Source organism: Podarcis cretensis, assembly GCF_951804945.1.
Source record: "Podarcis cretensis genome assembly, chromosome: 6".
In the NCBI taxonomy this organism is placed as follows: Eukaryota; Metazoa; Chordata; class Lepidosauria; order Squamata; family Lacertidae; genus Podarcis; species Podarcis cretensis.
This window is the reverse complement of record NC_137175.1, coordinates 58,879,543-58,903,800: the sequence shown is the minus strand read 5'-3', so window position 1 is coordinate 58,903,800 and position 24,258 is coordinate 58,879,543. Positions and strand designations below refer to the sequence as shown.

The window sequence follows — 24,258 nt, the reverse complement described above, 5'->3', positions numbered from 1 at the left end:
AGCAACCAGGAAGCAGCAGAGGTAGAAATGGCTGGTCACGCCTCTTCCTGGGTTTTCCCTTCGAGTCGGGATGGGCTGCTAGGCAACCGGGCAACGTTTCTCCGTAGATGCAAGAGGCCTTTTAGGAAGCGACTCTTCCCGAGGGTGGAGAAAACATGAAATTCACGGACTACTGCCTTAGCTCCGAAGGAACCGATGTGATTCAAGCAACATCAAGTGATGAAAAATACCCGCCAGAAAATATCACGGATGGGTAAGATCTTGATCCTGATGAAGTAGCAGGCTCTTTCCTTGTAGCGCCTGAATATTGCTATTATATATCATGAGCTTTCGTGGACTAAGGTTCACTTTTTGGTATATATATATATATAAAGGTTTACTTTCAGGTTTTATGAATGGTTTTTTACATCCTCAGCTCGCATAATTATTTCCTTTGGGTTGGAAGTAAAACCCATCCATTTGGTTTCCGAAATGCTTTTAAATATGAACTTGAGCGTCATGGAAGAATATAGTATTTGTAGCCAGTGGTTTTTTTCCATAAAAAAATGTTTAGGGGTACTCTCATTTTCCTACTCATATTGAAATACTGCCCCTCAATGAGGCCAAACTTAGATTCACAAAATGTTTAGGGGTATGCGTACCCCTGTGTCCCCCCCCCCTGGAAGAAATCACTCTTTGTAGCATTTGTGTCACACATTCAAATAACCTAAGGCACAGTATAGTTGTAATAGGCTGCCATACTGTAGAATATAGGCTGAAGGAATTGTTCATGGATTTTTCACTTGTAAGAAAATATCAGCCCTTAGCTGGGGGTGAGAGACTAGGTCATTTGAATTGTATTGGAATGTTGGATGTCTTTATTATTGTAAATTGAATAAAATTTCTCTGTTACAGATATATCTACAATATATTTCTAACATTTGGCATTCATACAGGTTATTTCACTCTCTCTTAACAGAAAATCTGAAACCTTTTGGACAACAACTGGGATGTTTCCACAGGAATTTATTATTTGTTTTCATAAATGTGTAACCATTAGCAAACTCACAATCCAGTGTTATTGTGGTAAGTTGATGTTATACAGCTAGGTTTTCATTTCTGAATTAGCAACTTTTCCTGCAAAAATATGTGTTATTTTTGCTTTAGGGCACAATCCAAGCCCCCCTCTCCTGCTGGTGGGCTTTTGTGTAGCAGTGGATCTGTATTCCTGCTTCTTGTGGCCATAGCGGATGGTGGGGAGAGGCAGATGATCAGGCCCAAATTGGACTAGATCACTGTGCCAGCTCCAGGTCCCAGTGCTGTTGCATGACATCAATGATTCTGGCTTGGTATCCATAAGATTTATGGCTGATTTAGCCCTGCCCCAGCCCACCATTTGAAGGCCCTTTTTCAGTGCCTTCCAGAGGTTACTGCCAGAAGGCAGCTCTCCACCTGCCCACCCATTTTTGGGGGGCGTGGGGAGTGGGAAATTGGTTCTCACAGCAGCCCTATCCACCTGCACATTTGGCAACTAGCAGGGGCCCGCACAACTAGCAAAGCTGAGGAACACTGATCAGTGAGGTTTTGTGTAGGGTTCTGCGCTTGTGGTTCTATATAGGTTAGAGCAGCTGTGTAGAAAACTGTGTGAATGTGGGTGCTAGTTTGTGTATGAAAGTACAATGGATAAAGTACAACCACTTGTGGGGTTTTTTCACATGCAGAGGGGATTCAACTGATCACAAGGTTATAGATACATCCCAAATGCAACTCAGCCTAGATTTTCTGTGTCTTTTAACAGTTCTATATCTGATACTATCTGTGAATTGTCATAATTAATGAAATCTTAGGCATGATTGAACATTAATATTGTAATGTAAAGGCTAAGTACTACTTTGTTGATGAATTTTGTGTGAAACTAGGCAGCCTTAACCAAGAATTTCTTTTCTTAACACTGTCCTTAGTGCAGACATTACGGATTGAAAAAAGCGTGTCTAAAGATCCAGTTGATTTTGAAGAATGCATTGAAAAAGGTAATTCTTTACTTGATGTAACAGTTCTAATTAGGTGGATGATTGCAATTTGATGTACAAATCAGTTAAGGCTGCAATCCTATATCTCTTATTAGAAGGAAGTCCTATTGAACTCATTTGGTATAAGTTCGCATATACGAAGCAGGACTAGGATCAAAGCACACTTCTGTGATATCTAAGGAACCAATGGCTGGTTCTCCACAACTTCCAGATGCTGACTTGTTGCTGTTGCCTGCTTATAATTTGTTTTGTGCCATTCATTGAACAATTTAGTGCGTTTTATATTACCCCATCTTATAGGGTTGTTGGTTGCTATGATTATTCAGATATTGTATATGAAGTGCTTGGAACACTTAGCAAAAGTGATCTATAAATATCTGTTACTATTTGGAACCCAGGTGGTAATTTCTTACCTTCCATGACAATATTTTTCTGGGAAGCTATTAAATGTTTCCTTTGTCTATGTCTGCAATTGGTCTAAGAGTATTTTTTAAAAATAATATAGCAGTGAAAATATAGTACATTTTGAAGGGTCTTTGATAACCTTGGGTAGATTATTATGGGAGAAGTTGCTAATTTTAAACTATTTTAAAGTGGATTACATTGTGGCCCTAATGAAGCTTGGGACATACCATCTATGGAGTGTGTTAACTTTATTGGAGTTAATTTAGATCTTTACTAGGATTATGAGTTTTTGCGCTCCAGTGAATTTTCAGATCCAGAATCTAAACATGTTACATATTAAGGTGCTGCTTGTTTGTTTTATGTTCAGAGTTGCAACATAAAGAAGGAGAACTTCAAACAGAAGAATTTTCGGTAAGTATATGCCATCTAGCATTAATGAGGTGTATGCAAAGAGTGCATAATGAATTTGTGGGGAAATCTTGAGTTAGCAAGGTAATGTAGACATTAGTAGGAGCTTGATAAAATCTGAAGCAATGTTTTCATGTTCATACTAATATATATATATATATATATATATATATATGCCTATGTTACATTTAACTGCTAAAACATAGAGGCCTTTGACAGTTCCATATCTGAACCAAAGTACTTTATACTTTTGAGTGATGACAGTTACCATTAGGGATTATGAACACTGACTGGTTTATGTATTTTTGCACATTTGCAGTGCAATCCTAAGCATGTTTGCCAAGAAGTAAGTCCCATTAAGCTCAATGGAGCTTACACATCAGTAAATGTATTTAGGATTGTACCCCCTGTAACGTGCAGGATTGTCAATATTCATCATTTTTTACATTAACTGTAGTATATGTGTATATGTGTGAAAAGGAATAGTCATAATTATATCTATAGCTATATCTTAACACTAAATGTGTAGTAATTTCTCATGATACAACTTTTATCATCATAGTTTGCTAAATTCCCAAGCCTCTTAAATATTAAGCAAAAAGCAGCAATATAGAGGAACGCTGATTCAAATCAAATTTTAAAAAATCAATTTGAAATTTACTTAGTAGCCTGATCTTGACCATACCTGTCATCAGCTCACTCCTGTAACCTGATTGTAATTTGGGGAGTTTTATACTACGTCTTTAGTATAGCAAGATTTAGATTCGGATTCTTTCTAGCATACAATGGTTTATTTTTTAATTAACTAAGTATTCCCATGCTGAGTATCAAACAACTACAGAATACATTTCATCTAAAACTAAGCGATTTCAAGTCATATTGATTTCAGTTTTTGTAAATTAAAAAAGCTCTTAAATCTCTCACATTGAAATTATTGCCATTGAAAAATGCTTCACTTGCACTGAATTGTGCCCATAGTTCTATAACTATTGGTGTTGTTACTCTTATTCTTATTTCTTTTTGGCAGTTTCCTGAGATCCAAGCGACATACTTGCGATTCATTATTTTGTCTGGCTTTGATGCTTTTGTGTCAGTTCATAGGGTGATAGCAGAAGGAATAACACAAGATAGTGAAAACCAAACTTAATGTGCTGCAATCACAACTGTATAAATATTGTACTGATATTTGTATTATAGATTATGTAATCCAAGCATTAAAGTATGTTTTCTAAACTGTGTCTTTTGTATATCTTTGTCACAGACTTTTTTGTTGTTGGTAAATTCTGTTAAACTATGTAGTAAATATGATACCTCTATTTCACTAGAACTCACCACTTCCTTCATCTAGGTTTATAAATGGAGAGTTCCTATTCACTCATGTCATGACCCCATTTGAGGGACATTCCTGACAACCTCTATTAATCTGAGACTATTTGAAATATTCCCTGCATTTTGGCCACTTCAGTGCTGGAGTGTTAGCCACTGTTATGCATCAAGAGGTCCTCTGACACAAATAAATTTTACAGTATTGTCAGAGCATTCAAAGTGGAATGAACCACTTGTGTAAAAATGGTTAGCTATCTGTTTCAGAGGTATCCCTGACAGTTTTGATATCCCCTTTTATGAGTATGTGAAGTTCAAGCTTCTTGACAGAAAGATCAAATCAACATCAGAGCACACCATGCAAAACCCTGGCCAATGCACTTACATCCATTGGATCCCAGTCAAGGTTCGATTTTGCTCAGGATAGCAACCCAGGGAGACAGGGAGTCAGGGAGTAAATTACAAACACCCAAGAAAAACCACAAACTGCTGAATGTAACTGAAGCTAATTACTTGGTTTATTGATATATAAACAATAATAGAGATGAACAATTGGAGATGATGTGAAATAGAATTATAAATGATACAGAATGCATATAGAAAATAGAATATATAGTAATGAATACAAAATATGATTAAATATTTAGCCATTGGATATGATTTGCATATTGATTAACAAATGGCATGCACTGACAAAGCAATCAATCCAAGTGAATAACATAACAGCTATCTCTCTCCAATCGATCTGTTGTAAATAATTCTACGTTCCTAGCATATTAGAGCAATAAAATTCATAGTTCCCAAGCATACAGCAATAGACCAGATCCTGTGGATCAGATTGCGAAGTAAGGTGGAAAGCAGCAGGAAAGGATAAAACCATAAACTGTGCAACCTTCCCCTCCCCAAATAAAAGATGTAGAAGAACTGAGCATGCCTTTTATATCAATCAGTAAAGGGACTAGGGGGCTGGATCTTTCCATTAAATTTTTTTCCTTTCAGTTTTACTGTTTGTATGGACAGACTCCCATAAACATGGACTATGTATTACCATAATCCATATGGGAGAAGGAAGAAAGATGAACAAACGGGACCCTGTTGTACAAGTGGTTCTTCATGAAGGGAGCTTTGACACACTACCAGCATCAGTATGCCAAAACATTAGGCTCTCACTTTGTTTAGGTGATGTGGTTGCTTTTCTGCCACTCTGCAGAATGCCAAGTCACTGGAAGCATTGACTGAAAACAGCAAAAATGTGCACTCAGATTCAAGCAGCTTTCACAGGAAAGAGCCAGACATGGTACAATGTCCATTTTACTCCATCATGGCTGTTCTACTGTATGCACAGAACATATTGTCATGGTTGGGTGTAGGCCAAGCAAGACCCAGATAAGCAATATTTAGGATCAAAAGGACCATATGACTAGTTTCAGATACACAAAAGGGCCTTTGAGCTTGCAGTTTCTCAAAGAGTAGCTTTTCACATCACATGCCATACTGCTTTTGAAACTTGGAAGAATTTCAAGTGTATTTCGGTAAATATGGCAAGGATGGAGAACCTGTGGCCCTCAACATATTGTTAGAGTCCAGGTCATATCAGGCTAAGGCAGCATGTTCAACCAAGCATGCTATATGGCATGGGGTTCCCAGTTTGCTTTTTTAAGCCAAATGTAAAATAATATCAACAGGTACATTTGTATACTTGGGAATGCTTATAATATCTTAAGAAGACAGATTCATAGGTAGTGTTAACAACAACAAATAAAGGTAAAGGTACCCCTGACCATTAGGTCCAGTCGTGACCGACTCTGGGGTTGCGACACTCATCTCGCTTTATTGGCTGAGGGAGCCGGCGTACAGCTTCCAGGTCATGTGGCCAGCATGATTAAGCTGCTTCTGGCGAACCAGAGCAGCGCAAGGAAACGCCATTAACCTTCCCGCCGGAGTGGTACCTATTTATCTACTTGCACTGTGTGCTTTCGAACTGCTAGGTTGGCAGGAGCAGGCACCGTGCAACGGGAGCTCACCCCGTCGCTGGGATTCGAACCACCGACCTTTTGATCGGCAAGTCCTAGGCTCTGTGGTTTAACCCACAGCGCCACCCGCGTCCCACCAACAACAACAAATAGTGTGCTATAATTGCACACTAGCAACTAACTAGTACACTAACATTGCTAGCTGGACAGATCCACCTAAAATTACAGTATTCCTTCCAAGGCATTTGTTCTAGCAATGGTCTGAGTTGGATGAATATTCAGGAATCTTCTGGCATAAAAATCTCTCCTGCATATTATCTATCCAATACAGCCTTAGAAAACAAAGAGCTTAAAGCGATCAGTTATGGAATAAGCCTCCGTCTTTCACCAATGCAACCACCACCATCCAGCATTCTGTAGTTGGTGTTTCTCCTTTGCTCCTTTTGACAACCACAATATCAAACGATGACACTTAAAAACAGCAAGCCTGTAAAGATGGTATGAGACAGTTTGATCATAATAATTTAGTATATTGTTTCTGTTAATATTTTTTTTTTTTGTAAATCAGGTCACAGCCCCTTGTTTTAAGCTATGACCATCATAAACAAATATTAATAGAAACAAGACTAACAAACCATTACAATATCTCAGAAATTTTCTATAACCTCCTCGAATAAACATTACAAACGTTAGACATGCTACCCATACCACAGCTCTGTTTTGACTGAGAAAGATAATCTGATCACCTGAAGAAATAGTCCATTCTAGCAGAGGAAGCAGCTGCAAGTGTGCACTTTGCACAATCCAAAAACCTCCTTTCATCTTAGCTGTTTCCAGCTGAATAGCTAATGTTTGGGAGAGACCCGCAGGCCAAGGATCCCCCACCCCTGGCATACAGGCTGTTTAATGTGGCAATCCCTTCATGTGGAGCCACCTGCCATGCACTGCACCACAACAGTTTTTTGTTTTGTTATGTAGTGTTGTCAGGGATGGGAGATCATTGGAAGTGTCTGGTGAGCCACTTCACATTAATTGCTTGTTCCATGGAGCCATCTTTATACAGCTGTTTCTCAAATTACTATGGGACTGCTGTTTTCATATGTTACTTAGGCCACAATGATTGATATTTGCAACACTTGCAGGCTGCACTTCAGTTATTTAGATGCTTAATTTAGTGTGTGTATTTGCGCTCCTTATATTGAGGACTAACGATTGCTTTCTAACAGTCTGCCAGTTTTCCTCGTTCCAACTAAATTGGATTTTTCCCTTTGTATATATTCTAAATCCTTCTAAATGAATATGAATACCTTTAAAAACTGGTTGTATCCATGTGGACATTTGTGGAGAAGATAACACACAAACCATGAGTTTCCCAAGGTGCAGAAGATCTATACCTTTTTTTACACAGTTTGGTGGGACTTTATTTCATACTTGTCTGACTCTGTTGTGTTGAACTTTCTGTCTCCCTCGTGTCAAGAAATTTTGCTATCTTAAGACCACAGCTCATCAGATGCAAGGATTTATGTTGATGGAGTATGATGGCTCTGCTTTTCATGTTTGTTTATTCTTTATATTATCATTTCTCAATAAATCTATAAAATAAAGTAAGAATTGGTTGTATCCAAAGAAGTTTTCCTGTTAGCACAAAGACTTGCATGCACACCAGAACTTCCTCTCCCAACATCCTTCTCCCTCCAATCTGATCCAGAGGGCAGAGCAACCCCATCAAAATATTATCGGGTAGAAAAGGGAGGGGAAGTTATATTGTGCAGGCAGAAGTCCATGCACTAGTGGGATGACTTCATGGGTTGTATGTAGCCTTTAATCAACAGACTATGACGTTACTGTATTGTTCACATATGAGATTGTAATTAGGCCTGTTTTATAGTTCTAAAGCAGTTTTTCCAAGACTTCACGTACTTCTTCTGGGTGATAATTCCAGGGTCCCACTCCACCCTGTAAAAGAAATACCATTATGAGCAATTTCCAGGGAGGAGAATGCAGGTTGTACAAAAGTGATGCAATTAATTACAGATATTCCTCATCTTCATGAAAAGTATTTAGTGAGACAATATTTGGCACCAGCTAATTATTTAACAATTAGATGTCAAAAATAGAATTCAAAATGGTTTGCAATTATACAAATACTGTATCTCCCAACTAAGTTATTGTTTTCCATCTCATGTGAGATGAGAGGCAAAATGACACAAGTGATTACACTGGGAGAAAGGGTGAGAAATAAATTCAAGGAACTAAATAAATGCATGCTGTGTTTTTTTGTTAAGAAAAGCAGATTTGGACGGCTGTTGTTCTGAACAGATAAGCAAACACATCACGCTCCTGCAGCATTTCCTTCAGGTTCAAGTCACACTGGGAGAGCCAGTGTGGTGTAGTGGTTAAGAGCGGTAGTCTTGTAATCTGGGGAACCAGGTTTGATTCCCTGCTCCTCCACCTGCAGCTGCTGGGTGACCTTGGGCCAGTCACACTTCTTTGAAGTCTCTCAGCCCCACTCACCTCACAGAGTGTTTGTTGTGGGGGAGGAAGGGAAAGGAGAATGTTAGCCGCTTTGAGACTCATGAAGGGGAGTGAAAGGCGGGATATCAAATCCAAACTCTTCTTCTCTTCTTCTTCTTCACTCCCAAACTGCTTTTTCTCCCACAAGATCCCAGGTGCTTGTTCGACAAGTACAGGGAATCCCACAGGGCAAGGGGGAAAGGAACTAGGTTTGGAAACCTTAAGATGGAAGAGGGTTAAACACCTCTTTATCTCTAGTCTGCTCAGCTCAGAATGACAACCCTCCAAACCTGATTTCCTTCACACATTTCCTTGCACATATTTATATGTAATGCATATTTTGCAAGTATACAAGCACGAGAGAGAAACACAATGTAGTTGCCAGCGTAGCTAACAGGGTGCCCTCCAGATTTTGTTGGACTAAAACTGCTGGAGTAAAAAATCTGGAGTCTTTTCTTGAAGGCACAAGCAGGTTATCCCTGCAGTAGACTACTGTATCTCTTTCTCTTTAAGGAGATTCAAGTTGCAGTTCTCATAGGATCGAATCTTGGTAAAGTTAATGACATGTAGAAACGGGTAGGTAAATTCAGGAGGCCTGCTAAGTCAAGGCGGATTCCAAGTTAACTCTAAAAGAAGACAATGAAATGGACGTAGTCTCCACTTTCATGAGAAGGTTCTTGGTTGACTCACACCAGGGTAGGAATTATTCCGTACCTTTTCTTAATACAGTGGTGCCTCGCAAGACGAAATTAATCCGTTCCGCGAGTCTCTTCGTCTAGCAGTTTTTTCGTCTTGCGAAGCAAGCCCATTGATGGCTTAGCGGATTAGCGCTATTAGCGCTATTAGCGGCTTTTAGCTGCTTTTAGCGGCTTAGCGGCTTAGCAGATAAGCGGCTTAGCGGCTTAGAAAAAGGGGGGGGAGGGAAAAAACCCCGCAGGAACTCGCAAGACATTTTCGTCTTGCGAAGCAAGCCCATAGGAAATTCATTTTGCGAAGCACCTCCAAAACGGTAAACCCTTTCGTCTAGCGAGTTTTCCGTCTTGCGAGGCGTTTGTCTTGCCGGGCACCACTGTAATATGATCTAAGGCACTCAGGCTACCCAGACCAACTATCATGTTGTGATACATGCTGTGCTGAACGCAAGGGTCCTACCAAACTAATAACATTTTTATTACCTTGTAGATAATATTTCCTTTTTGAAGGACATAAAGCCTTTCTGGTAGAGCTGCATACTTGGAACTGCTTAGGTTCTCCATTGTGTCTACAACCACTGGACATGAGGGATTCTCTTTCAGTAGGACCTGTGCAGCCTGGATACGATCTTGGAGGGTTTGATGACTTTTAATGGCAATATTGTTCTTAAAAGCCCATCCATCTAAAGCAAACAGCATGATTAGGCTAATCATATAGTATCTAGTCATAGCAACATTTATTAATAACCTTCAGAATGGTAGAATTGTATGTCGGAGTATTAAGTTGGATAATAAAATTTATATTTTAATCCAGTTTTTACTGATTTACAAATGAGGCAAACTTGGCAAAAGATGGTATTCAACTTAAGTTTTATTTGGAGTAGATCTATTAAAATTATTGAACCTAACTTTGCCATGTTTATTAATTTCAGTGGGTGCATTCTCAGTGAAACTTAGTTGAATACCACCCAAAGTATTTAAGTCCTCATTTTTAAAATTGATGTGGCTAACCAAGCACCCTAGTTTTGAAGCATTTGTTTTGATTTTCAATACTGAGACCAAAAGGTTAACATATTTAGAGGCATACAAGCACTTTCTTGCATCTTCTAATCCCTTTTAAGAAATTAACAATTAAAACAGATACAGGAAATCTGTGACCTTCCAAATATTGTTGGACTACAACTCCCATCATCCTTGACCATTGTCCATGGCTGGCTATGGCTGATGGGAGTAGGAATCCAACAACATCTGGAGGATCACTTGTTCCCTCTTCCTTAATTTAAAATATGCCATAGTAGTTTAGTTACTGTCTATATGCTATGACAGTAATGGGGCACCTGAGGCCCAGGGGTGAGGGCAAATGTGGCCTTGCAGGCCTCTCTATCTTACCCTTAAAACTATCCCCAAGTGATATACCCTCCTCAGCCATGCTCCTCACCAGCCCTGATTTGTACCCTCCTTGAGTGTTTTTGCTTGACTGGATAGAGGATAGAGAGGGATGTGTGAATGTGTGTAGAAATTACCCATAGTAATCTTACTTTACCTGAGGCATGAGCTTCTTCAATGTAGATTATAAGGAAATCTGCTGCAAATCTGAAGTCTTCGACGAGCTTCTTGAATTTGCCAAATTTGAACATAAATGAAGGTCAGGTACAGCTTCCAAATGCCAAGACCAAAGGCCTCGTTCCTGCAACAGACATAAGCAGTCTTCAAAGTGTAATGAAACTAGAATCATAGTGTTTTCCTTAAAAAGTACCAGTCAATAATTCTTCCACATTCCTTGTAAGCAGGACATCTAACATTTGATCCTATGGGAACTCAAACCTTGGGAGACAAGCAGGATGGCATTCTACTAATGTATCCCATTACAGCAAGGATTTCTGCTTGCACAATGGGACTTCCTCTGCTCCTCTGTGCCCACCCTGCACCCTCCTCAAATCTGTTTCATTGGGTTAGGGAAACTCACAGAATGCATTTAATGGGGGAAGGGGAGGAGAAGGAGATGGAACAATTGCCTTAGCTCTATGCCGGATTCCACACATACATTTTCCAGTATGCTAAGGGTGCTTCCATTTATCTTGCATCTCAAATGGGCCACATACAACCTCATAGAATCATATAACTGAAGAGTTGGAAAGGACCACAAGGGTCATTTAGTCCAGCCCCAGAAATGCAGGAATCTTTTCACCAATGTGAGGCTTAAACCCATGACCCTGAGATTAAGTGTTTCATGCTCTGACGTAGCTAGCCATTATGATCTTCATGGTATCTGTTGAGCTGTGGGTGAACATATCAGATGACACAGTGATTCTTCAAACAGCTCTTGTTTATTCACAGCCCAGAACAGAACTGAACTGAAGGGTTCAGCCAGCCTTCTTATGTAGAGCTCCACTACAACGCAACAGTAACAACTTTCTGTAACTATCCAATCACTGAACGTCACTTTCAATTCCTTATTTGCATATATGGACCTGAGTGAAAACTATCTACAGTATCCCCCTGCTGGCCCAGGGTGAGAACTTCAGTACAGTGGTACCTCGGGTTACATATGCTTCAGGTTACATACGCTTCAGGTTACAGACTCTGCTAACCCAGAAATAGTACCTCGGGTTAAGAACTTTGCTTCAGGATGAGAACAGAAATCGTGCTCCGGAGGCGCGGCAGCAGTGGGAGGCCCCATAGGCTAAAGTGGTGCTTCAGGTTAAGAACAGTTTCAGGTTAAGAACGGACCTCCGGAACGAATTAAATACTTAACCCGAGGTACCACTGTACATAACAGTATCACCCTTTCATGACAGTCTGTGAAATATCTTTCTTTGGTTCTTATTCCAAAACACATTTTGCCTCAGTCATACTCAACAACCAAGAACGCGCAGACCATACAGTGTAAGTTTTGAGAATGCGCATATGCATGCTTTGACTTTTCTGTGCATTTTAAAGACTTTGCAGTTACTTATAAAGTGCAGCTTAATGATTGAAGAGTATGTTGTAAGAGAGAGCAAAGTGTGTTTTGTGTTTGTTCTTTGTCCTGACAGTACATTTGGGCAACCTGGAGCTTTAGTAATCACTGTCTCTTTTCTAGACCCACATCATGTACTTAAAAGAAATTCAATGCATTTTCAAAGCATATGGTTACCGGAAACTGTCATTTTCTCTCCTCCCTCTTGCCAGAACTACAATTCCTTACACCCTTACCAGTCCCCATAATTCTTTGAGGGAAGTTACGTGCTTTGAATGTATGGTCTGGATCTGACCAGGGAGAAGAGAGTCTGAGATCTGCTGCTTACTTACTGGAGTTCTTCTCAAGTCATTAATATGCACATGAAATAGAGACCTTGCCATTTCACCACCCAATTTGTTCACGGTTAATTCCAGGTAATTATATCTGGCCTGAGTTGTTTTGTGCCTTTTGTAACCTTCCCCAATTTTCTCAATATGTTCTGGCACAATTCAGGCTGCACACCCACCCACTTAATTATTGTTTAATGTGGTGTCTAAATTGTCAAACCATGGTTCACGATAAGCTAACAGTACAGAATCAGAAAACATGTTTTGAAATGAGTTGCCAAACGGCAGTTTGTGTTAACAAATACCAGGAGACCTTTAAAAATATTCAACTTACCATGCATGAAGTCCAGTATGTGACGTATTTCCCCTCTAAAATCTACTAGAGGGGTGTTAGGAGCAGGACAGCCTTGAAACACTTCGTCTTCTAGCCTTTGCCATCTGACTTTCAAGACGAAGAGTAAGTACTGGAAACTGAAGAAAGTTGGACCCCAGTTTTCATAGTCGAAATTGGGGTTTCTTGCCATGCTGCTCTTTCCCCCTTGTTTCAAAATATATCTCTTCGCGGTAGCTGGGAATAAGATCAAGCAGATTTTACCAACAGCCGTAAAGAAGCACACTTCAAAGAGAATCCAGAACTTTTGCACCAATGTCCTGATTTTGAACATCTTGCCAGAATGAGAGATCGCTGTGTTGTGCAAAGTTGAGAGGGGGGGAAAGTAGATGAAGTAGCTTAGCTTTTGAACATGCATATGCAAGACTTCTGCTATTGGCTCACCAACTGCCATTCTAAAGGTTACGGTAAATGAAATGTTATTCAGAATAAATAATTTGCAGCTTCCAGGAATCAAGGGTGTATCCCTTCTGCTGTGCTGTAGGGTTTGTACTTGTTCCAATAGTATTTCGGTGCACCAATTATTACTGCTGGAGGATTCAGAACCAGGATCACATTTTAGAATGATTTAATTTGTTTGAACTGAGGAATATGAACAGGAATTACATTTTTTTGTTTGTTTTTTTAATCAGAATTCCTGACCCCCCCCCACTTGACTTCTTTAAAAAAAGTAAGTGTGGCCCTTGTGCATATCAGCTGTATGGATAATTCCCATCTCCCTTTAATATCCTATTGTTATTTGTATTGTTCATGTACTGCTGCACTTGCTCTCACAACAGCCAGTGGCTAGCGTGGGGGGTGCAGGGGGGGGGCCGGCCGGGCGCAACATCTGGGGGTTATGGTTAGGGGGCGCAAATCCACGGGTTAGGGGGTGCAAATTACTTGCCTTGCCCCGGGTGCTGACAACCCACGCTACGCCATTGACAACAGCCACTGTTCCCATTTCACATATGAAAGCAGAATGCTTGAGGCTGTGTGGCAGCAGAGGACTTCTGTTTACTTTTAACAGCTGGGCAATCCAACAAGCATAAAGATTAAGGAACAGGTAGAGTTTGGTCTATTGCGTCTCTGAACAACACGGTTGTGAAAGGCGAGGGAGCTGCCGGGAAGAAAACAAACCTGTTTATCGGCGTCCCCCTGCTCAGTTCCCACACATCTCTTTTGGAGCGAGCGTTTCTTCATCACTTTAAGGGAAGATGTAACAGTTTGCTCCGCCTTCAGGGGCTGAAAGCTTCCTAGCGAGATCATTAAGGAGGGTCGTGTGAAGGCGGTACTGCGCTGCCCATCGGAGCAGAGAACGGGGATCTTGAAATCATGGTGCGAGAAGGAGGGAAAGAGGCTGTTTGAATGAGTAACCAGTTCAAGAACCTGCAGACAGGCAGCCCTTGGAGCTTACTCCCAAGGGAGCATGCATAGGATTACAGTTTGTCCTTTACAGGCAGCTCTGCAAAAGGCAGAGCGGCAGCTTGGAAGGTTAACACATTTATTGCGGCACAAGCTTCCGCACCCCTAATCTCACCAGCCGCGACAAATCTGCTGGGCTTTATAAGGCGCCCGGTGCTCGCTTTCTCTTTAAAGGGAGGGGACAGGAGAGCGACAGAGAGACGCGCCGGTCGGCTCGGGCCTCTTAAAGGGCGCCCTGTCTCTTTAAGGAGGAGAGAAGTTAAAGCAGCCGCCGAGCCCTTGCCGTTTCCGGCAACACAGGCCCTCGGTACGTAGCGTCCCTTTTTTGGCACCGGGAGGTAGTGGCCGCCTCGTGGAGTGGGTGGGAGGGAGGGAGAGGGTCCACCCTGCGGCCTGGCCCAAAGGGAGGCTTCACACGTTAGGGGGAAAGAGAGAGACCCGTGTCTGCGCGGGTGGAACACCACCCCCTTGCCGGCTCCCTGGCGCGCAGTCCCCACGTTCGAATGATGCAGCCGGGGGCTTATTCATTGCGCCCAAATAGGACCGCAGGGAAGGGAAGCGATGGCTGCTGCCTCTCTCTTCCCGCCATAAGAGGCATCTCTTAATGCAGATGGGTCCCTCTTTCGTGTCCTTTAACCGCCTTAGCAGTGCCAAGGGTGGGTTTTCTCACTCGCAGCCCCCTTTATGGCATTAAATATGGAAGCGGCGGTGATTTGCATGGAACTGGGAAGTGATTTGGGGCTGACGTATGGATAGGTAACGAGCGCAAGGCTGCTGGTTACATCAAGGCTTGTCTCTTGCTACGTCTTCAGTCTCCATGTAATAAAAACGTATTTGCTTGGAAGTTAGCTTCATGGGTTCCCCAAAGCACTTCAGGGTTGGGTTTTTTTTGGGGGGGGGGGCTATTAGGCACTGGGTAGTTTTTTCCTTCCCTGCTGGAAGACTGCAGTGGCCAGAATACCTGCCTGCCTGCTTTCCCATACCTTGACCACTACAGATTTCCAGTAGGATATTCCGTCAGCAACCTTAGGACTTGAAAGATAAAGCAGCACGAAACTGCTTCTGAGGAAGCGCCCCTAGATTTGTGTATGTGGTGTAAGAAGCAGCAAGAGCACCAGGAAAGATACTGGGGGGCTAGTGCTACTGGAAGGGTACCTCTGGGGCTGTGACCACATAGTAAGACAACCAGGGCAACCATCACTGTATGGATCTGGCAACTTTTCACCATACCACAGTAAATCACTGAAGAGAATCATTGGCAGTGGTGCAGATTTGTAGGGCATTTGACATGCTTACAGATACGGTGCATCCTTCATCCTGTGTGTTTGTGACTTTTTGTTGCCTTGCACAAGGCAAAGATGACTAATATATTATTAAAAAAGAACATATGGAATCAGATTTGGATTTCTAGCAGACATCAGGTTGCTTTTTTGTTTGTGTGATTCAGGCCTTAGACTTTTGAGTTTGCTTTTTGTAATCTAGTTTATTATATTAATTGCCAGAAAGGTAGTTGCACCCAGGTTAGTTGGCTTGTATGTTTCTATTTAAAAAGCTGTACTAAGGAGGGATTGCTTTCCTTTTCCCTGTTATAGTCTGCCTGAGCTGTTTATTTGCGATCCTTGGATGAAGGGCAGTATAGAAATTTAGTAAATAATAATAATTCTACCCGTTATATCCGTTATAATCTCCTTATTGCTTGTAGTAATCTGGATAAAGTGGACTAATCTTGTTGGGAGTCTATCTCAAGGTTTCTTCAGATTTCCAGGATGTTTCATAGATTCCAGAGCTCTGTGTTTCAGTTTTGTCAATGTGTGAATAAGAGTTCCATTTTTAATTTGAAACTGTATTTAATCTGCTTCATGTTTTCCAGCTATTTTTCACTTCTGAGCACTTCGTTGGGACATTGGTGCATGAATGGCAACTGTGGATGACCTAAAGTTTCATGGTAACTTATAAAATTACACTTAAAGTCTCTGAATTATTCTGCTGTACGTGCATGGGGCCATTGCATTAATACCACTTATATAATTAAACCATGTTTCATAATGTACAGTCTTGCGAGCTCAACATTACTGCTGATTGTTTTAAAAGCAGCGTTTATCAGTTATGGAACTAAGCTCAGTTGTCTCTACATAATGGGAATATTATGGGAAAAGTGATGGAGCATTTTGCACATGAAGAGTGCATTAAGTAATCGCTTAAGGTTCTGCCAATTTGCTAGGTGCTTATTCTAATTAGGACTGAAAGCCCAGTTACAGTTCCTACAGTTAGGTAGTATGCCACTGGTTCAAATGTATAGAAAGCCGACAGTTACAGCAGACAAGTAGGAGGAGTGACAAGTAGGAGGAGCTTGCCATTGGTGAAAATTGCAGTAGACGTGAATTGTTTCTGTTCTAGCAGTCTACTGCTGTTCTAATTACTTAAAATGTGTGTGGGTTTATACCATTAGTATTAATTTGTCTCCTGCACCTATTGATTTATGTTTCTGTGCTGCTCCCCTTTCAATATGCACTAGTTCAAACAGCCTTTCTGTCTAGTGAACTTAACCCTAGGGTGTAGATTCAGGTCTGCCATCAGCTAGTGTGCAGGAGGTAGACCAGCAGCACATCTTACTCGGGGGGGGGGGAATCTTTTTAACTGGGCGCCAACACAAGCTTTGCAACATAATGATGGGAGAGCCCTACTAATTTCATACAGTTGCATGCCCTGACAGTTAGCAATGTGAAAATCTAAACTTTATTGGAATGATTTGTTTTTCAGAATTTGATGATGCAGCCAATTTGTTGGTAGCAAATCCGGATGCTGTCACAATAAGCATTGATGAACCAGCTGAGAAACCAAAAACAAAGCATGGACATCTGCAAGATTCTGGGAGAGAGGAGGATGATGAGCTATTGGGGACAGATGATTCTGATAAGACTGAGGTTAGAGGACAGTGTAAAGATGTTTTCTGATAGACTGATTTTCCTCCTCAAGCTTTTAATTAGTACAACAGCTATTTTAAATACCGGTAAATTGAATATGTTGTGTGTAAGTGGCAGCAGAAGCCACTTGGGGTAGTCATCTGTGAGAAGGGAAAACATAGGCTAGTCCTTGGCCAGGCTGCTCTGTAGCAAAAAGATTGTATTCCTGAGAAGTTTAATACCCCAGACAGGGTGTGCGATGGGTAGGCACAGTATTGGAAGATAGCTCATGGGGTGTAGGTTGGAATGGGGATAGGAGAGCTTTTTTGTTATCATTATTCACTTGCTATTTTCTCTGTTAGCCCTGAACTGGTTTGTGAAAGTGCTCTCGTACTTGTTACAATTTCAGGTGGTAAGCACCACATTAATGGTTTGGGGCATATGTATATGTAAGCAGATATCGAATAAAAATAATTAACCTCAGAATATTCCCTGTGAAAACTGTTCTACATGGCTTGTTGGTACCCTTCTATTGAAATGCATTCTATTGAATTTCTTTCTTTCTAGCCACTGGAAGATTTGTTCAGTGGCAATACTTTCCCCGCTTTGACCAGAGGTGTGTGAATCCTCTGTAGTGCTGTGTGTGGCTTTCCCACAGGACTGTAAATTGGAAGAGATTATATACAGCACATATAACAGGCAGTGATGAAATAGATAATTCCTGAGTGGAGTGGCTAGAGTTAACTGAAGGACATAGGGTTGGTACCAGGTTGTCTGAACTTGTGGCCAGTGGCCTGACAATACCACACACACTGTTTCAGAAAGATGGGCTTGGCGAATTAGCAGGGTGGTAACAATAATATATTTGGCATACATTTTGCTGAAAATTCTTCTTCCAAGTTGAAATGTCTTTTCCCACTTTGCTCAAAGATATCTGCAATTCCTATGAGTTAAAAAGACCTGCCTGTTAAAATGACACGCTAATATTGAATTAGCAATCTTTTTCTCCTCTTCTAAAATCTTATATTTCAGTTGCTTGCCGGACAGAAGAAAAGCGCCCCATTCTGGACATTTGAGTATTACCAAACATTTTTTGATGTCGATACATACCAGGTTTGTAATCTGCAGTAATGTCTCTATTAAGGCACCATGCGCAAGTGATCTTCAGCTTGCTTTTTTGTGCATAGCAGAGCTGGTAGTGGATACTATCTGCAACTGTTCAGAGTTCATCATTTTCCCATATTCATAGGTCTCCAAACAAAAAAAAGTACAAATGATTCATTATTTTTGAAAATGTATCTGGCCTGTTGCCGCTCCCTGCCACTTGAAATTGTCAATACCAATCAATGCATGTGTGATTACTACTTTTGTAGGAATATTATAATACTTATCAGCAGAGTTTGCTGTGCACTTCAGTCTCTGGAGTTCTGTCCACAAATGCAACCTGTTATTCAAAGTGCCGCATGCTTGCACCCTTTACTAGTGTGTGCTAAGTCATCAAATTTCAATGGCAGCTTAACTGTGGATGTCAACTATGGAAATAATAGGATGAGTGTTATGCAGCAATATCAGAAGTAGGTGGGGAGGAGGGATAAGCAAACCATTCGTACAACTGAAGCAAGAAGAAAATACAGAGGGGATAGCCAGACAACTGTGCCATTTCAAACACTCAAAGCAATTATCTAGTTCAGATGTCACAATAATTTAATTAAATAATTTAATTAAAATCATTTATCTTCAGTCAAATGTTTTGTTTTACTTTTATTAGGTCCTTGACAGAATCAAAGGTTCTGTTTTTCCAGTACCAGGGAAGAACTTTGTAAGACTGTATATTCGAAGTAATCCAGATCTTTATGGTACGTGCAAATGCTAAACTTGTCATGAAAGAACTTATTTTTTCCCCAACACTGGGTCAGTCAGTCAGAATAAATGATCTTTTCCTTTTGTTTCCATTAAGGTCCCTTTTGGATATGTGCCACGTTAGTCTTTGCCATTGCTATCAGTGGCAACCTTTCAAAATTTTTCATCCATCTGGGCAAACCTGATTTCCATTATGTGCCTGAATTCCGAAAAGGTTTGTGTTAAAAGCTGTATTCCAAATACATTTGAATTCCTGGTGGTTCACTGTTCTAGCTAAGGTAACAGAAGAAGAAATTTAAGATACAGTTAGCCACCATATAAAGGGAAACATGGGTTTTGTTCCGAAGTACATGGCAGTTCAAGATACTAAGTTCCTCACCAAATTAGAAGCAAGGAAGAGGCTGTAGATATGGTGTGTATAATATTGCCTGACCTAGACTGAGAGCTTAGGCAAGTGAAGACAGGAATGGCTTAGGGAGCAGCCAGACAGAGCTGGGTAACCATAAGAGAATGCATGTATCAGGTAATTGCTCTTAGTTATGTATGGGTGTTGTGTTATAGAGGCTCAGTAACTTTGGCAGCCAAATTCAGTGTTCCATTTCTCTTACTGAGTGACAGAGATAACAGAGGCATATTTTAAGGTGTAGCCTGTGAGACCTGATTTCCAAAGGTTAACTGCTGCCAGATGATTATCAATCAAACACAGAGTAATGCAGCCAGCTGTTATGTAGTTTTAATTTACATCCTTTGAGGCCAGTATTTCTATGATGTGATAGCCTTGATTATTTTGCTGTGATTCTGAATGCTGAAATAAATCTCTTTACAGTGTCCATAGCTGCTACAGCCATCTATGCATATGCTTGGCTAGTTCCTCTAGCTCTCTGGGGATTTCTTATGTGGAGAAACAGTAAAGTTGTGAACATAGTATCCTACTCATTTCTTGAGATTGTGTGCGTTTATGGCTATTCACTTTTCATTTATATTCCAACAGCGGTAAGTTCAATATAAAGAATTCCTGAGTATATGAAGAGTCTTGAGGAAGTGCTGAATAAATTGTTTTGATTTTTTAATAATATAAACAGATCAATACAGATTGTTGACATTTTATATGGGAAGTTTAGATGAGAAATCCATTCATAGCCTGCTTAATTCACCTTGGAAATACTGGACAAATTTCACTGAGATTTGCCCTAAAATGCTGAAATGTGCATAATTTAATCTGAAGGGATGCTTCTTGCTGTTCCCTCCAGCTGTTATGTGCATGGATTCCATGCACTATGCTGTTTCAAGTGGCTACACTGAGGAATACTTCTCTGTAGGGCTGCTGCTTGAACATGGGTGCCATCTGAGATGCTGTTGGAATCTTTTGACAGATCCTTTTTTTTGAGACCCCCTTAGTTGACAAATGAAACAAAAAAATTGTGTATCGAATATCATCAGTATCTTAACTTGTTGAAGGAAGGAAGGGATTGATGGTGGATTTTGGATAGTAGCGATGCAGAGTATTTTCCTGGAAATAGCCATTGCCTACTGTTCACTACGGGATGCGGGTGGCACTGTGGGTTAAACCACAGAGCCTAGGACTTGCCGATCAGAAGGTCGGTGGTTCGAATCCCTGCGACGGGGTGAACTCCCGTTGCTTGGTCCCTGGTCCTGCCAACCTAGCAGTTCGAAAGCACGTCAAAGTGCAAGTAGATAAATAGGTACCGCTCCGGCAGGAAGGTAAACGGCATTTCCGTGCGCTGCTCTGGTTCTCCAAAAGCGGTTTAGTCATGCTGGCCACATGACCCGGAAGCTGTACGCCGGCTCCCTCGGCCAATAAAGCTTGATGAGCACTGCAACCCCAAAGTCGGTCATGACTGGACCTAATGGTCAGGGGTCCCTTTAACTTTACCTTACTGTTCACTACATATGCATCATTGTGTACTGTATTGTGGGCCACAGTTCTAGATTATGTCTTGAAGAGCAGCCAATTTATAACTTTACTCAGTATTGAGTTCAAGACATTGGTTATTTATAGAAACCGTTTGTGGGTGCTCTTACTAATTTTCTCAATAAAATCCAGAAAATTCTGTTTCTATAAGATTTTATCTGATTCAAACCAGCAAAAACTAGAACTGCATTTTCTTTCTTTTTCTTTACAGATATTGTGGATTATTCCGCAGAAAGCTCTCAGATGGGTTTTGGTGGTATTTGCTTTGTGCCTTTCAGGATCTGTCTTAGTGATGACATTTTGGCCTGCTGTTAGAGATGACAACCGAAGGATTGCAGTGGCTACAATTGTGACGGTGGTGCTTCTCAATGCCTTGCTTGCTGTTGGTTGCTTGGTATGACAGTTGTTTCCTAACTTTTCAGTAGTTTTTTCTTAGGTCAGTTTTCATGAACAGTTAAAAGCTTCACCTATGGAGACCTTTATTCATGGAGAAAATCTGCAATCCTCACAAATAAATGTGGTTGTACTTACTGTAAATAACTCTAGAGATGGGTAGCATTTTAAAAATAGGATTTCTGTACCAAGTCATGTCTACAATTGCCTATCAGTGACTGGCTTAAAAGCTGTTTAAGTGGCTAAGTGTTCCTATATTGGAGTAGGGTATAAAACCAGTATGTTGAATATGCTTAAATCCCATGCCTTGAGCACTTACTTGCTTGTGTAAACTTTTTTGGCTTATTTACTCTGGAAATGTTAGTTTTGGTAACTTTCATATAATTAATTGATGCTATAATCTGTTTTTGTTTCATTTGTTCACTAAATCAATATAGTCAGTATTGCAGTCATCTTTTAAAATCCAGTGGTAAAGCTAATGGTTGTATTACATCTTCCCTGCCCACATAAGCAATACAAATGTAAAAAGTGCAGTATAAAGGTTAACCTGTGATATTCGTAATATACTATTGTCCCTTCTTCTCACCTTCCCCAATAATGTAGGCATACTTTTTTGATGCCCCTGAACTGGATGTTGTTATGCCAACTACTGCACTTCCACAAAATGTAACAATAAGAGCAATAAAGGAACAGTAACAAAGGTAAGTATTTCAAAAGTTACACCCTATGTTGGTGGTCTTGCTATAACTCGCTTCTATTTAAGCAGTGATGCTTGTTGGGTCGAATTCTATGTTAAGTGTGCCTGGGTTCTCAGGTGGGTCTTCTACTTACATCCTTGCTTGCTGTGCTTGTGCCACAGCAGCTGTGATGACACACTGCACAAGGCAAGTGTGGCACTGCTGGACAAATTAAGCAGCCTTTTAATTCCCTTTGCCATCATGCATGAATTTCAGCAACTCACATATGCAGGGAAAACTCAATATATGAGCCTGGAGACACCAGTAGGATAGAGGCAGAATGCCCCTAGTAGCCCTGAACCTTAAAAATCAATTTTGCTCACAACTGCATAGTATCTTGTGATGATTCTTGGTCACAGTGAAGTGTGAGAAAATGCTGTAAACCCACTTATCACTCCCCACCCTCCCATTTAGACAAAGTACATCTGACAGTTCTCTACATGATAGCATACCGAGGCAGTCATGTTAAATTAGCTAACAGGCTTGCTTCAGTGCTTATCTATATCCTTCTGGGTGCATTTCATGGATATGATCATTTTTTGTTACCGGATGCGTATTTCTACAGATTAGAATTAGAACTGGAATACATGAGGGCCCACATCCAAAATCTGAATATGTTCTATTAAAATAAAAATGGACCTTTGCAACATATCTGGTACAATTAAAACACATTAACAAACCTTGCAAAACAGCAACAAAACTAAGAAGTGCTTCAGAACAAGGACAAATGCAAGTTTACAGGTTTTGCTCTCCTTTCTAAGTTTTTTATTCTGGACAAATTGTGTAGACAGTAGCAAAGATGCTCTAGAACTTGATGCCTTCAGCATTCTGCATTTTAGATTCATAATACTAGCTTGCTTGTCTTTCCCTCTTCAGATATATATTTCTTCATCTGTGGGATATTGCTTTATTGGGGCTTTCCCATATTGAAAAAAAGAAAACCCAAAAGATCTGAAAAGAAGCATCAGCGAAAGCCAAAAGTTCTTAATGACACATCAGCAGAACCATCTAAATTCATAGTACCTCACCCTTGAATGATCAACTAGTAATGGACTTAGCTGAAATTCTGCTCTGTTGAAGCAAAAGATTTAAAAAAGGTTTCAGTTTAGTGGAATCAATTTCACCTGGAGATTTGAATCCTAAAAATTTCAGCGGTAGATTTAAACCCTAATAATTTATTATTTTTTTATCTTCTGTATAATTCTTGTTTTGTCATCAAATAAAAATGACTCAAAATGCCACCATTTCTAAATATTTCTTCCCAAAAGCCTGTATATTTTGCTGTATTTATAATACATCATCAGCATCCACAGGATTTTGGGGGGAGGATGGGAGCATATGCATACAAACATAGTTATAGCTGACTAAGTTTTGCTCAGAAAAGACCAATTTAAATTAGTGGACCCAAGTTAGTCATGTTCATTCATTTCAGAACGTCTACTCTAAGTGGGACTAGCATTGGATACAAACCATAATATTTTTATGAGTTTGTGGATCCCAGCCCTCTATAATCCCTGGACCCAGCAGGTGTTAGATTTAATCAAGGCTTGTGTGTTAAGCTGAGTGCTAGACACTTCTGATTCCTGGATGCAGCAAGTGTCAAAAGCTAATTAAGCAGTCCTGGGCAATGGGCCATTAAGAGGACTGGGGATCAAAGTGCTTGTTGTGCTAGATTGGCAAAAGGCGGGCCTTCCCTCCTTTAACAGATAAAGCCAGTTTAGAGAAGAGGAGTTAGGAAAGCTGTAAGCTGGAGAGACAGCGAGGTGGGTGGGAGAGCAATGTTTGATGTCTGTCTGAATCCAAGGCTGTGACTATGAGAGAAGACCCTTTTGGGGGTTCTGCTGTGAGCCCCTCCATCGTAGGCTCAGGTTGTATATATGTGTAAATAAACCATATATCATAAAGACACCACAGTCTCTGCTGTGTCTCATTTCCAAAAGGAAACATGGACCCCGGGCAAGCGCATGGAACCCTTGGGATCTTGCACCGCTCAGAGACTGGGGTGGCATGCAACTATATATACCA

The 24,258-nt window shown here is 40.6% G+C and overlaps 3 protein-coding genes across 6 annotated transcripts; 2 read left to right on the top strand and 1 right to left on the bottom strand.

The window, feature by feature from the left end:
• The first annotated feature begins 113 nt into the window (after window positions 1-113).
• On the top strand, window positions 114-4,055 carry IFT25 (intraflagellar transport 25). The gene is made up of 5 exons (XM_079980815.1): window positions 114-253; window positions 959-1,065; window positions 1,941-2,009; window positions 2,782-2,825; window positions 3,850-4,055. The coding sequence occupies exons 1-5, from the start codon at window positions 156-158 to the stop codon at window positions 3,967-3,969; spliced, it is 438 nt and encodes a 145-aa protein (XP_079836941.1). The 5' UTR covers window positions 114-155; the 3' UTR covers window positions 3,970-4,055.
• Window positions 4,056-4,641: 586 nt separating this feature from the next.
• DIO1 (iodothyronine deiodinase 1) lies at window positions 4,642-13,412 on the bottom strand. The gene is made up of 4 exons (XM_079980794.1): window positions 12,947-13,412; window positions 10,868-11,011; window positions 9,808-10,007; window positions 4,642-8,074 (listed from the first exon to the last, which is right to left on the bottom strand). Exons 1-4 carry the CDS (start codon window positions 13,395-13,397, stop codon window positions 8,009-8,011), a joined length of 861 nt encoding a protein of 286 aa, XP_079836920.1. The 5' UTR covers window positions 13,398-13,412; the 3' UTR covers window positions 4,642-8,008.
• A 690-nt stretch (window positions 13,413-14,102) lies between these two features.
• YIPF1 (Yip1 domain family member 1) lies at window positions 14,103-24,141 on the top strand. Of its 4 annotated transcripts, none has more exons than XM_079980787.1 (10): window positions 14,103-14,320; window positions 16,278-16,352; window positions 17,168-17,331; window positions 18,343-18,423; window positions 19,079-19,166; window positions 19,268-19,384; window positions 19,997-20,163; window positions 21,315-21,497; window positions 22,100-22,197; window positions 23,110-24,141. In XM_079980787.1, exons 2-9 carry the CDS (start codon window positions 16,322-16,324, stop codon window positions 22,190-22,192), a joined length of 924 nt encoding a protein of 307 aa, XP_079836913.1. In that variant the 5' UTR covers window positions 14,103-14,320; window positions 16,278-16,321; the 3' UTR covers window positions 22,193-22,197; window positions 23,110-24,141. The 4 variants fall into 4 exon arrangements, with proteins under 4 accessions (XP_079836913.1, XP_079836912.1, XP_079836914.1 ...); XM_079980786.1 differs by lacking the exon at window positions 14,103-14,320 and adding an exon at window positions 14,331-14,714; XM_079980788.1 differs by lacking the exon at window positions 14,103-14,320 and adding an exon at window positions 14,920-15,063.
• The last annotated feature ends 117 nt before the right edge of the window (window positions 24,142-24,258 follow it).